The sequence below is a fragment of the Pseudorasbora parva genome, chromosome 25 (genome assembly GCF_024679245.1).
Source record: "Pseudorasbora parva isolate DD20220531a chromosome 25, ASM2467924v1, whole genome shotgun sequence".
Taxonomy (NCBI): Eukaryota; Metazoa; Chordata; class Actinopteri; order Cypriniformes; family Gobionidae; genus Pseudorasbora; species Pseudorasbora parva.
In genome coordinates this window covers 20,408,381-20,420,530 of record NC_090196.1, presented here as the reverse complement: position 1 = coordinate 20,420,530, position 12,150 = coordinate 20,408,381, and the positions used below count along the sequence as shown (strand labels likewise).

At 38.2% G+C, this 12,150-nt stretch overlaps 3 protein-coding genes across 6 annotated transcripts in view; 1 reads left to right on the top strand and 2 right to left on the bottom strand.

Annotated features, from left to right (window-relative positions):
• Window positions 1-51: 51 nt before the first annotated feature.
• rlig1 (RNA 5'-phosphate and 3'-OH ligase 1) lies at window positions 52-5,078 on the top strand. 2 transcript variants are annotated; one of them, XM_067437189.1, is made up of 7 exons: window positions 52-296; window positions 699-813; window positions 1,880-1,975; window positions 2,986-3,102; window positions 3,210-3,404; window positions 4,161-4,330; window positions 4,418-5,078. In XM_067437189.1, exons 1-7 carry the CDS (start codon window positions 207-209, stop codon window positions 4,601-4,603), a joined length of 969 nt encoding a protein of 322 aa, XP_067293290.1. In that variant the 5' UTR covers window positions 52-206; the 3' UTR covers window positions 4,604-5,078. The 2 variants fall into 2 exon arrangements, with proteins under 2 accessions (XP_067293290.1, XP_067293289.1); XM_067437188.1 differs by having other exon boundaries at window positions 696-813.
• Window positions 4,869-12,150, bottom strand: part of cep290 (centrosomal protein 290) — a 46,109-nt gene continuing 38,827 nt past the window's right edge. For all 3 annotated transcript variants that reach the window (XM_067437184.1, XM_067437185.1, XM_067437186.1), the window contains 10 exons: window positions 10,674-10,808; window positions 8,671-8,757; window positions 8,426-8,590; window positions 7,348-7,470; window positions 6,568-6,740; window positions 6,352-6,493; window positions 5,773-5,846; window positions 5,594-5,688; window positions 5,449-5,507; window positions 4,869-5,371 (listed from right to left, as the gene is read on the bottom strand). In XM_067437184.1, the coding sequence (XP_067293285.1) occupies window positions 5,189-5,371; window positions 5,449-5,507; window positions 5,594-5,688; window positions 5,773-5,846; window positions 6,352-6,493; window positions 6,568-6,740; window positions 7,348-7,470; window positions 8,426-8,590; window positions 8,671-8,757; window positions 10,674-10,808 (1,236 nt within the window). In that variant the 3' untranslated portion in view covers window positions 4,869-5,188. The remainder of the gene's footprint in view (window positions 5,372-5,448; window positions 5,508-5,593; window positions 5,689-5,772; window positions 5,847-6,351; window positions 6,494-6,567; window positions 6,741-7,347; window positions 7,471-8,425; window positions 8,591-8,670; window positions 8,758-10,673; window positions 10,809-12,150) is intronic.
• Window positions 10,850-12,137, bottom strand: LOC137065520 (myb-like protein X). Its single transcript, XM_067437187.1, has one exon. The coding sequence runs from the start codon at window positions 12,029-12,031 to the stop codon at window positions 11,048-11,050; it is 984 nt and encodes a 327-aa protein (XP_067293288.1). The 5' UTR covers window positions 12,032-12,137; the 3' UTR covers window positions 10,850-11,047.

The following is a 12,150-nucleotide window of genomic DNA, read 5'->3' as shown; positions in this document are numbered from 1 at the left end:
CAAACCGTTTACTCTCCGTTCCAATAGATGGCGACAAAGATCAAGTTAACATTTTAACAAAAGTCTACTGAATGAGAGGAAATCAGAACAAAATAGCACTGTGCACATGTGAATTGCTGATCTAATAGTGTGTTGAGCTCACCAGTCTATATTCAGTCTAAAGCAAGCAACACACCCCGTATCAAAGTTGATTAATAGAAGGCATAATGCGGCGTCTGGGTTCAGTGCAGCAGAAGATCCCATGTGTTTTCCTGACGGAAGTGAGAAACGAACCCTCCAGAAAACGCGACTGTCAGGTGGGCGAAAAAACAGCTGCATTTTTGTTACAGCACATGTTGTTTTATATGACCAAAACCCTTATATAACCTAATAACATTTTAAATACATTACGAGATTATGTACATTACAACATGATTACATTACAATCGTGATTGTAAAAGCGCTATATAAATAAAGTTGATTGATTGATATGCTTACTGACAGCGTCGTCATTTTTCGTATATTCATATCTTCATTATTTCAGTTAGTGCGCTGAAGCGAGAAACTGCCTTCAAAGGTGCATGCGATATGCATGTCAAGGGGCTTATCTAACAGTGCTATAAAATCCAACCAAACGGAATAATGCATTGTATGTAGTAGATTGGACTGATTATTTGCAGATTTTAGATCTCTCTCATTCTCTTATTCCCATACAGCAGTTCCAGGTGGTGGCCACTGAGGACCTGAACCCTGCTGCTCTTGCTTCAGGCATTCATGGCGCTGTAGCGACTGAGAAGATTGATGGGACATGCTGCTATGTCACCACATACAACGGTAGAATCTGGCTCATAAACGAGTCATATTATGTGACGTCATTTAACCCTTGTATGGTGTTCGGGTCTGTTGGACCCGTTTTCATTTTTTATCGAAAGAAAAATGATATGATTAATAATTTTTTTCAAACTGAGACTCATTTTCTGTAAGGAATATATATCAGAACACATTTTCAACGACCACACACTGTACACCCTGTGTCCTCACACTAAAACATAATAAATGGTGTTTTTTGACATTCAAAAAATGCCAAAAGTTTTCTGTGATGGGTAGGTTGAGGGGTAGGGTTAGTTAAGGGGGATAGATTATACAGTTTGTACATTAGAAAAACCATTATGCCTATGGAGAGTAACCATACACCACATATCCAAGTGTGTGTGTGCATGAGTGCGTGTGCGTGCGTGTGTGTGTGTGTGTGTGTGTGTGTGTGTGTGTGCGCGCGTGTGTGCGTGCGTGTGAGAGAGAGATTGTGTGTAAGTGTGAGAGAGTAGCTACAAGAGTGAGTTTTGTTTCTACCCCTGCCGTTCCCACACAAGGTTGCAATTCTTAAATGTGATCTAACAAAGGTAAAGAGAAAATATTAACCATATATACTGTTTACATTGCTTGTAATTGGGATGAAGTACACATCTGTTGAGTATTTTAACATAACATTTTTGATTGAGTTGACTTAAAAACCCAAAAATGCAGCGGGTCCACCAGACCCACGAACACTGGCTGAGTAACAAAACTATGAACACCACACAAGGGTTAATAGAACAGTTAACTAGTAATCGTATGTATTATTACAATAAATCACCAATTTTCATATTTTAAAATGCAATTAATTTGATAGCAAAGCTGAATCTTAAGTTGATGCTTCAGAAATAATTTCAATATACTGCTCAGGACAGGAAACAGTATCATTATTAACAGTCAAGTTGTTTAATATTTTTGTGGAAACAGTAATGCATTGAATATAAAGTGTAAATTGTAAATGCTTTTGATTTCACTTTTGACTCCTTTATTCTGTCCTTGCTGAATCAAAGTATTATTATTATTATTATTATTAAACATTTATTTTAAGGGGAACCTTATCTCTGGGCTCGCTTGGATCGGAAACCCACCAAGCAGGCAGACAAGAGATTCAAAAAGTATCAGTTTTCGCAGAAGACCTGTAAAGGTATTTGGGCTAAATTATTTTTAGTTTGTCTTGTCTTGCTATTGTAATAGCTGTGTTTTTTCTGTTTGCTTGGTTTTTATTTTTATTGTACATATGCTTTATAGCCAAAAGTTTTGGGATGTCTGTCTTTACACGTAAATCAACTTTAATGACATCCCATTCTTAATACGGGAGTTTAATAGGTAGTTGGCCTACCCTATGCAGCTATAACAGCTTCAATCTTCTGGTAAGGCTTTCCGCGAGGTTTTGGAGTGTTTTTATGTGAATGTTTTTTTACCATTCTTCTAGAAGCACATTTGTGAGGTCAGGCACTGATGTTGGCTTGCAGTCTCCCCAACAATTAATCCCAAAGGTGTTATTTTGGGTTGAGGTCAGGACTCTGTGCAGGCGAGTCAAGTTCCTCCACACCAAACTCGCTCATCCATGTCTTTATGAGCCTTGCTTTGTGCACTGGTGCGCATTCATGTTTGAAGAGGAAGAGGCCATCCCCAAACTGTTCCCACAAAGTTGGGAGCATGAAATAGTTCAAAGTGTCTTAGTATGCTGAATCATTAAGAGTTCCTTTCACTGGAAATAAGGGACCAACTTCACTGGATGCAGCTGCTCGACCATGGAAACCCATTCCATGAAGCTCTCTATGCACTTTTTTTGAACCAATCTGAAGGCCACGCAAAGATTGCAGGTCTACTGACTCTGCAGAAAGTTGTCGACTTCTGTGCACCTCAGCATACGCTGACTCTGTGGTTCTGTGATGTGTGTGTCCCAGTACTTATGGCAAAATAGTTTATGCAACTCTTGTATTTTTTTATAATTAATATTTTGCCATGAAAATAGCCACGGATGCTAACATGGCATTAAATAAAACTATACTGATACTGTCTTGCTATTGTACTTGTATAAATATTATAATGAACACAATAGTGTTATTTCTCTCACTGGCTAAAAAGAAACTGTCACAATGCAGTGAATGAGACTGTGCTATAATTTTTTGATTCTTTTTTAAATAACAGGATTTGTGTGGAACCTTGATGAAGATTTCCGAGAAGTGCCAGAATCCTGGATCGCTGCTCACCGAGTCAAGCATGAGAATGGACATCCAGTGCCTGATGAACACGGACACATACCCGGTGGGTTGCTCTCTGAAACGCGCCTTTGTTTCTAATCTTCTTGTTGCATGCTATACTGTGCCTGAAAATAAAGCTGATGGTATAGTTATATTTCTTTTGTTATGAAGGTTGGGTTCCGGTGGATCAAGCCAACAAGCAGTATTGCTGGCACGCCTCTGTGGTCAACTATGATGTTGGTGATGCCCTTGTCCTGAAGATGTGTGGAGATGAAGGATTGCTTGAAATTGTCAGAGTTCCTCTGGCAGACCTCATGGAGCAAACCCTTGAACTTATCGGGACCAATGTTAATGGAAATCCATATGGCAAGTATAATGTACAGTTTAGTTGGGTTTAATGTTTTTGAAAGAAGTCTCTATGTTCACCAAGGCTGTGTTTATTTGATCAAAAATACAACAGCAATATTGTAAATAATATTGTGTTTACTAATGTAATATATTTTAAAATGTAGTTTATTTCTGATGTCACATAAATATTTTCAGCACCATTAGTCTTTAGTGTCACATGATCCTTCAGAAATAATTTTTATATGCTGATTTGCTGCTTAAGATTTTTTTTGTTTGTGAAAATTGCTGCTGCTCGACCATGGAAACCCATTCCATGAAGCTCTCTATGCACTGTTCTTGAACCAATCTTAAGGCCACACAAAGTTTGCAGGTCTGTAGCTACTGACTCTGCAGAAAGTTTCAACTTCTGTGCACCTCAGCATGCGCTGACCCCGCTGTGATTTTACATGGCCTGAGTTGCTGTTGTTCCCAAAAGCATCATTAGTCTTTTGTGTCACATGATGATCCTTCAGAAATAATTTTAATATGCTGATTTGCTGCTTAAGATTTTTTTTTGTGTGAAAATTTCTGCTTAATATTTGTTGAAACGTTTTCTTTCAGAATGATTTGATGATTAGAAGGTTACTGTCAATTTTGATCAATTTAATGCATCCTTGATGAACAACAGCAATATAGTCTTTCAGAAACCTTTTGAATGGTAGTGTAAGGGTTTAGGAAGTAAGAAACTGTTTGGAATTCCGTTGGTTTTGGAAGCAACTGACTGGAATTTTGTAGGTTTGGGAAGTAAGAAGCATCCAGTTCATGTTCTGGTGCCTCACGGGGTCCTGCGCATTCAGAACGCTCCTCCGGTGGAATTCCAGCAGCTGTATTCCTGGTTTCAGGAATGCCAAGAGGGGCGAGTGGAGGGAATTGTTTGGCACTGTGACGACGGGACACTGGTTAAGGTAAATGATGGGTTTATAAGGAAACTCTCTTCTGTTGCTGTTATCCACATTTTTTGCAGAGTAAATCAAGTTAAATCTTATCTTCAGATACACCGCCATCATCTCGGTCTGAAATGGCCTGTTGGTGACACCTTCCTGAACACCAGACCTGTGGTCATCCACGTAGATGAAACATGTGATCCAGATGCATCCGAGAAGGACTTATTCAAATCATTCTCCAGAATAAATGGACAACCTTTCAGCTGCATACAAGACATTCGGTTTGAACCCTGATCCCATAAAAGGAAACTATCAAACATTCCTACTACATCTGGTTTTAACCAGAATGAAAACTGGTTTGCCAAAACTCAATGTTGGTCAAAACTACCTGTTTTTCGAATTCCCATTGACATCTTGCTCATATTTGCACTTAGGCATGTGATGCATGCAAATGCTGTGATTGCTTTATATTTTGCACTTTTCCTCTTTATTTAGAAAATGCTTTTTCTTTTTTAATGTCAATTTTTGTTTGTTTAAATAGGTGTTAGGAATATGTATATAAATAAGAGCAAACTGTCGTTTATTTCATCTGAGTCTCAGAAATTAGGCAGTGATTGATAATTATACATGCAAAAAGAGAGAAACCTTCCAGTTGCAGTTCTTGCTAGCAAGACCACAAATCACAAATACTGTAAAAGCTAACTTTATATGAAAATGTCTTAATATTTTTCTAAAAAATAAATATGCATCTACTTCTACTTATAAAACACTTCAACTTAATTGTACTTCAAGAGAAGTAACATTGTTACATGTCCATATTTGGCTCTAAATAAGCAGTAGAAATAAAATCTGATGACCTGAAAAATGATCTGATGTTTGTTAGCTGATAGACACATCTACAGGAATCGCCACACCAAACTGTTCCGAAAGCTTCTTCAGCTGCTCCTCCAGGACAATGTTTTTCTTCACCTCCTCATTGTAATTAAATTTAAGATCCTCAAGTTCCTCGAAAAATGTTGGGTCAAAGCTTTTCAGCTCTTCAGTCAGTTTCTTCACTTCATCCTAAAATGAAAGCATTTAAAATGTGATATGATTTAATTACAACCACAGATTATTTAGAGATTTTTCTTTAGAAATACCTGTAATTTCCTCTTTTCAGTATTTGAAGCCTTTATTTGTTCCTGGAGCTCCTTGTATCCTACAAAACAGGGGCCAAGCAGATGATAGATGTGTCAAAATCAAATGAAATTATTCAACAACAAAAAAAATCAATGGTGATCTTACCTGGTCCTACTTTGCTGGTTCCAAACTGCTCGTCGTACCTTTGGATCTGGCGAAGAAGTTGAGACTTCTCTCTCTCAAGTTGTTTATTGGCCAATCTATTTGGGATGTACAGTAATGAATTGTTGAGTTGTTTCGTGTACTTTGATTTATATGGATATTCTGCCTGTTGAGTGCTTCACCTCACTGACTGATACTCTCTGGCAAGCCCTTCGTCAGTGGTCGCTTCCACTGGGATATTTTTAAGCAGTTCCACCTGTTAATACACATTAGGTTATTAATTCTCTGGGAAAAATGTGATGTGCATTTTAAAGCTGGAATATAGTACACAGCTTTTAAAACACAGGACATCCATTTGCCAACTTTGTAAATGGTTGCAGAGACAAAACTGTGCATCATACACAAAACAATTGAGGGTCACACTACCAGACTTTCAAGTCGTTCCAAGTGTGAAAAAACTCGCACATGAACCGCCTCGTTGCTTGGAGACGCATGACAAATACAAATTCTAAAATTGCCACATGTTTAACATTCTCTGACTGGATGGAATCATAGTGTGAAACTAAAAAAATGGGAGTGTGTGCCTATCATTTGCTATGTGATTTTCTGACTCCCTGAAATCTGCAGTCTGGCTGACTTTTGGCCTCAAATCAGGTCAAAAATCTTTGCAAAAGCCCTTTAGTGTATTTCAGCTTTTATCATCATCCAGTGATGATGATGGTGAATTATATAAAATAGTTGAAGAAGGATCAGCATCTCACTTGTTCCTTCAGCTGGCTGACAGTGTGTTGTGTGGCATGCTGTTTCTCATTAGCCTCTTTTAGCTGCACCTTCAGTTCTGATATGCTGGAGTTTTTCTTAGCGATTTCACTCTCAAGACCTTTCATCTTGTTTTCAAATAACCTGTGAAGGGAAAAAATATATAAATGACCTTACATGAAGACTAAATTGATAAAGTACTCAAATAGATGTACTACCTGGTCACAACTGAAGATTTCCAAGTTTTGCTGTCTGCCCCCTCTAAAGATGACCCCTTCAATTGTGATAATAACAGTCTCTGATTGGTCTCCTCAAGCTCTGCCTTTAGTTTCTCACTGGCTACTTCAAGGCTGGCATTTGCAACTCTCAGCTTTTCTGCAGCTTCTGCTTGCTGCAATTTACCACAAAAAATGAAATATTAAAGGGTTAGTTCACCCAAAAATGAAATTGATGTCATTAATGACTCACCCTAATGTTGTTCCACACCTGTAAGACCTCTGTTCATCATCGGAACACAGTTTAAGATATTTTATATTTAGTCCGACAGCGTATCTAAGTGTAGGCACACTATACTGTCCATGTCCAGAAAGGGAATAAAAACATCATCAACGTAGTCCATATGTGACATCAGTTAGTTAATTAGAATCTCTTGAAGCAACGAAAATACATTTTGGTCCAAAAATAACAAAAACTACACATTTATTCAGCATTATCTTCTCTTCCGTGTTTGTTTTCAATCCTCAAATAAAGATTCAAACGGTCATTAATCAGCGTATTGATTCATGATTCGGATCACGAATCTTGAATCTTTATTTGAGGTTTGAAAACAAATGCGGAAGAGAAGTGTGCCTACACTTAGATACGCTGTAACTGTGTTCCAAAGATGAACGGAGGTCTTACGGATGTGAAAACATTGGGTGAATTTACCCTTTAAAGGGCACATACAATAAAGTTTTACTGACACAGAGGTAATGAAAATGATATTTAAAAAAATAAACCTTTTTAATATCTTTACGCAAGCGTTCGTTTTCCATCATGATTTTCTCAATGCCCTTAGTTTTTGACTCGAGTCTTGCATTTAGCTGTTCCTCTTGTTTTCCTTTCAGCTTTTCATATTCTGACTGTATATGAATATAAAAAGAAAGAAATGAGTTGCACATTATTACAGAATGTTGAAAAGAATGACATGCTTGAACAAAACAATACTTGGGGTAATGTTTTTATGGACACATTTTTATGCATATACACTTCTGTTTAAAATTTTAGGATCAGTATGGTTTTATTTATATTAATATTAAATTGATCAAAACTGACAGTTCAGACATTTATAATGTTACAAAAGATGTATATTTCAAATAAAAGCAGTTTTGCAACAAAAAAAAAACAGCGTTTTGGCAATAGGTCACCCAAAAATATCACGTAATAAGCGCACACACACGAACTGACGCTGTGTTTGTTTACAACAGAGAGGGAGGACGTGTGTTATAATGGTACTTGTGGTTATCCTGGATTCTGCAACCTATATATATATATATATATATATAAAAAAAGATTATGGTCACTTTTCACTGGTATTAATTTTAAATGTTTTTTTAACGTCCAAAGTGACGGTAGCCACTGACTTGCATTATATCCAACAACAAAGACTGGCCGTGGTTTCTACTAAAACATTTCTTTACAATTCTACTGGGGAAAAAATGGATGGCCAGGGGGTGAGTAAATTAACAGCACATTTTAATTTTTGGGTGAACTATATCTTTAAGCAGCACGACTGTTTTCAACATTGATAACAATAATAAGAAATGTTTCTTGAGCAGCAAATCAGCATATTAGAATGATTTCTAAAGGATCATGTGACACTGAAGCCTGGAGTAATGATTTGCCATCACAATTACATTTAAAATATATATTCAAATTTAAATGGCTATTTTAAATTATACTGTATTTTATTGTATTTTTTATTCCGCCTTTGTGAGCAGGAGAGATTTCTTTCAAAAACATTACAAAATCTTACTAACCCCAAACTTGAATGAATGTGAATGGTAGTGTGTCATTGAACATGTTCACAAAAAGTACCTTAAGTTTCCCATGGTCCTGTTCCAGTTTTGCAAGCTGCTCCTGCACATTGGCCTCTGATGTCTTCTTTAAGTTCTCATTCTCTCTCTGAACTTTCTCCACTACCTTCTTCATCAGTGCGATAGTCTTTTCCAGCTCAGGTATGGTTTTCCCGCTGCGGCCAGCCTGTATGAGAGGAGCAAAAAATATGAATACGGGATATGAGAGGATCAGTGTTTTAAGAGCTCAGACATGCTGCTACCTACCCCACGAACATGGTTGAGTCTTTTCTCCACTTCAACTTTCTCCTTCTTCAAAACACTGCACATCTCCTTGAGGTCAGACACCTGATCCTTTCATTATAGCGAGAGGAAATGAAGTACAGTAGATAAAATATAACTGCAAGCAACAATTATCGGGCCAAACACAAAGAACACTAAGTCATGCCAACATGGCTGGGAGTGTCAGACCAACTACTACAATGAGGAAGCTGTTCATAAGTTTAAGCAAAAAGAGCCATTTTTCTTATCTACTGACCATTAGGTGGCACTGCACAGAAACGGTGCAGGTAGTCTCAGATCAACCATGACTGTAAAAAAAAAAAATGGATGTAGTGTCCGTGACGTCACCCATAGGATTCTGCAGAGCAGTTTTGAAGCGTAAAGTAGAGACTGTTGCCATCTTGGCAACGTGTCATCGAACGTCACTTCCGTACAACAGAAAATGGGCAAAAAGGCAGGATGTGGGTTCAGCTGAGGTGACGCGATGACTAACAGACAGCGGATAAGTGGCTATCCACTTGTCACTCAAAGTGGCCACGCCCTTCACCACCTCACAGTCGTCATGAAGGGCAAAATTAGCCGTATAGACCAAAACCCCAATTTGTACCAGACTGTAAACATGTTTTTTTCTGCTATAAGTTGGGCATTTTATAATAGAGCTCAATGAGATTCTGCTCCCTTCTGGAAGTAACTTCCGTATTAACAGAAACTGGGGGAGGTTGCCACTTGGTCATAACCAAGTGTGCCACACAAGTTATAAAAAGTGAAGCCAAAGTGCCTCAATCGCCCCCAGGTGGCTGGATGCAGTATAGGTCATAAACCCTCTCCTCTCCATGAAATGTGATGGGACATAGACGAACTAAGCAATCAAATTACACTTCAAATTAATTTTTTTCAAAGATGGTTTCTGTCATTTTAGGCAGTTATCATCACACTGATGTTAGTTCAAGTGTTCGTTCTTTAATAAGTTTGCTTTTAGTTAGTTATTTGATGCTTTAAAATGGGGGTGTGACGTTATGATTGACAGCTGAGATTGAGAGCTCTCTGAGCAAGGTAGTCACTGAGGCACGGACGAATATTTTCGGGAACTTCGAGAGGAGATTTGAGCTTTAACTTTAATTTCTACTTTTTCATAACTTTATTTCACAAAAAGTTCTTGATTAGACGGGTGGGGAGGACCTTGATATCGCGGCTCCACTTCGCACACACTACTGTGCAGACTCGGGCTCATAGTTGCTACTTTACAGACTCGATACCAACGATGAGACCCAGATGTCAGCACCATATTTGGAAACTGCCGGTTTTACTTACTTCAATGGAAAAGATTAAAGGTTTTTACAGTCTATGGTCGTAACACACACCAAGTTTGGTTTAGAATACACTAAAGAATTGTGAACATATAGCCTCAAGTCCATGTTGGCATGCTATTTGTCAAATTCATTTGCATATTTAAGAAGAGCGGTTTGACAAATTTACTTGAATTCCATAACTTTTTGACAATATAGTCTGAAGATAATCTAGTTCAATTTGGGTGAAAATTGGAGCAATGGCCAGAAGGAGTTAGAAAAAGGCAAAAAATGAGTGCAATCAAATTGCCTTGAGCCAGGGAATCAGGAGAAACTAAAAAAATGTTTCTACCCCGTATGGTTCTAAAGTTATTAACATACATGTGCGTGCAACTTGGAACAGTTGGTGGCACTAGAGGGTTTGAGTTAGAGACTCAAAATATGCTATAGTGAGAGTTCAGACTGTCCTCTATCTGTGTGCCAAATTTAATAACTTCCCTGCAAGCGGTTCTATGGGCTGCCTTAGACTTCTAGAGTGGAAGAAGAAGATGAAGAAGAAGAACACCAATGATTACAATATGAGGAGCTTCAGTGCTTTGCCGCTAATGATGCAGGTTTTACTAGAATTTTAGTTTTGCTTGTGTTGCTAGGTTGTTCAGATGTTTTTTTATGTTATTAATAATAATTTAGATTTGACTATACTTTCAATCGAGGCAGGTCCTTGTTTGCTTGCTCCAGTTGGAAACGAAGTTCCAGGTTCTCTGTGGACATTCTGAGGTTCTCTTTTTGAAGCTCATGTTCTCTTTGAGATGGGGTACCAGAACCACGGCCAGACGTCTACAGAAACAAAAAAGAGATGTTGATACTGTAGAAAATATAGCTTTCTAACACAACACCCAGACAACAAAAACATTTTTAGATGCCAGATGGTGAGGGTGCAATACAAAGAAATGGGAGAAGTTGCGATGGAACAAAAGCATACACTCAGGGTTTGGAAAGGCAGTCACAAGCTCAAAGCCAACACTGCTATAGGGCGGACAACTGGAAGCTTTGTGCTAGCACTTCAGCGGGAACTCCTATGTGTCAAGTACCTTTCGAGCTTTCACTTTGCTTTTCATTGTTTGCTCTTTGTCATGAAAAACTGTGAAGTCTGATTCTACAGGTCGAAGAATATCCAAGACATCAAGTTTATTTTCATCTGTGTTCAGTTCCTTAGTGGGGGAACCTTGTACATCCTCACTTAAAAGATGGTCCACATCTTCCACAGGTATGAAGGACTTGGTCTCCACGATTGATGGTTCTTTAGGCACCTGTTCGGCATCAAATGTGATTGAACTGCTGAGCACAGCTTCTTCTTCCTCTACCTCTTTTGACCCTGCCGATGTTTTCAAATGTATTGGATCACCTTCAGATTTCATAGACTCTGTGATCTCAATATGTTGTTCTTCAGGCTCTTGTTCCTTATCTATGTCTTGTTGATCATCCTCCAGTTGTCCCTTTGACGTCTCTGGCTCTGTGTGAGTCCTACTGTTGTCCAACATTCCTTCTGCAGTTGTCTTTTCGTTATCGGTTGTTTTATCTTCCAGCTGATCTTCTTCCAAAGCCTTTTCTTGATGTGTCAGCCTTGACTTTATCTTTTTTGTCTCTCCATTAGTCTTCAGTTCTTCCTGTGCATGTTCAGCATCTATAGCTACTATATCTTGTCCTCCTTGAGCTTCATCTGGTTCATCTTGGTCTTTCTCAACAGATTCTTCTTTTTTGTTGGCTTCTTCCTGTTCACTTTTGTTGTCATTCACCAGATCTTCTGATTCTAAATTCACAACACAGTTGTTCTTTTCCTCATCTCGACTCACTTCTGCTGCACTTGTTAAGGACGTTTGAGTTGCTTCGTTCTCTTTAAAAGCTACTTCCTTTTCAATTTCCGTTGATCCAGGGATTGTGTCATTTATTAATGGGGACTGATTTTGCTCAACTTCACTGATATCAAAAGTCATAGAACGAATTTTTGATGATGAACTGAGCTGACATGGTGATACCAGATGTTTGTCCTTCATTATCATTGATGGAATAGAGGTATGGTGAAGGAAATGGGTTTGAGAGGAAGCGTGAGAGTGAAATTAGTGAAGTGAAATTCATGAAAAGTGGTAAAAGACGGCAAGATGGAAAGTGTTGCACCTAC

Excerpts from the sequence above, each read along its gene's own strand:
- rlig1 (XM_067437188.1), top strand. The coding sequence starts at position 207 with ATGCGGCGTCTGGGTTCAGTGCAGCAGAAGATCCCATGTGTTTTCCTG. Across the intron at positions 297-695 it reads CCAGAAAACGCGACTGTCAG|CAGTTCCAGGTGGTGGCCAC; the intron begins GTGGGCGAAAAA and ends ATTCCCATACAG. Across the intron at positions 4,331-4,417 it reads ACGACGGGACACTGGTTAAG|ATACACCGCCATCATCTCGG; the intron begins GTAAATGATGGG and ends TCTTATCTTCAG.
- LOC137065520 (XM_067437187.1), bottom strand. The coding sequence starts at position 12,031 with ATGATAATGAAGGACAAACATCTGGTATCACCATGTCAGCTCAGTTCA.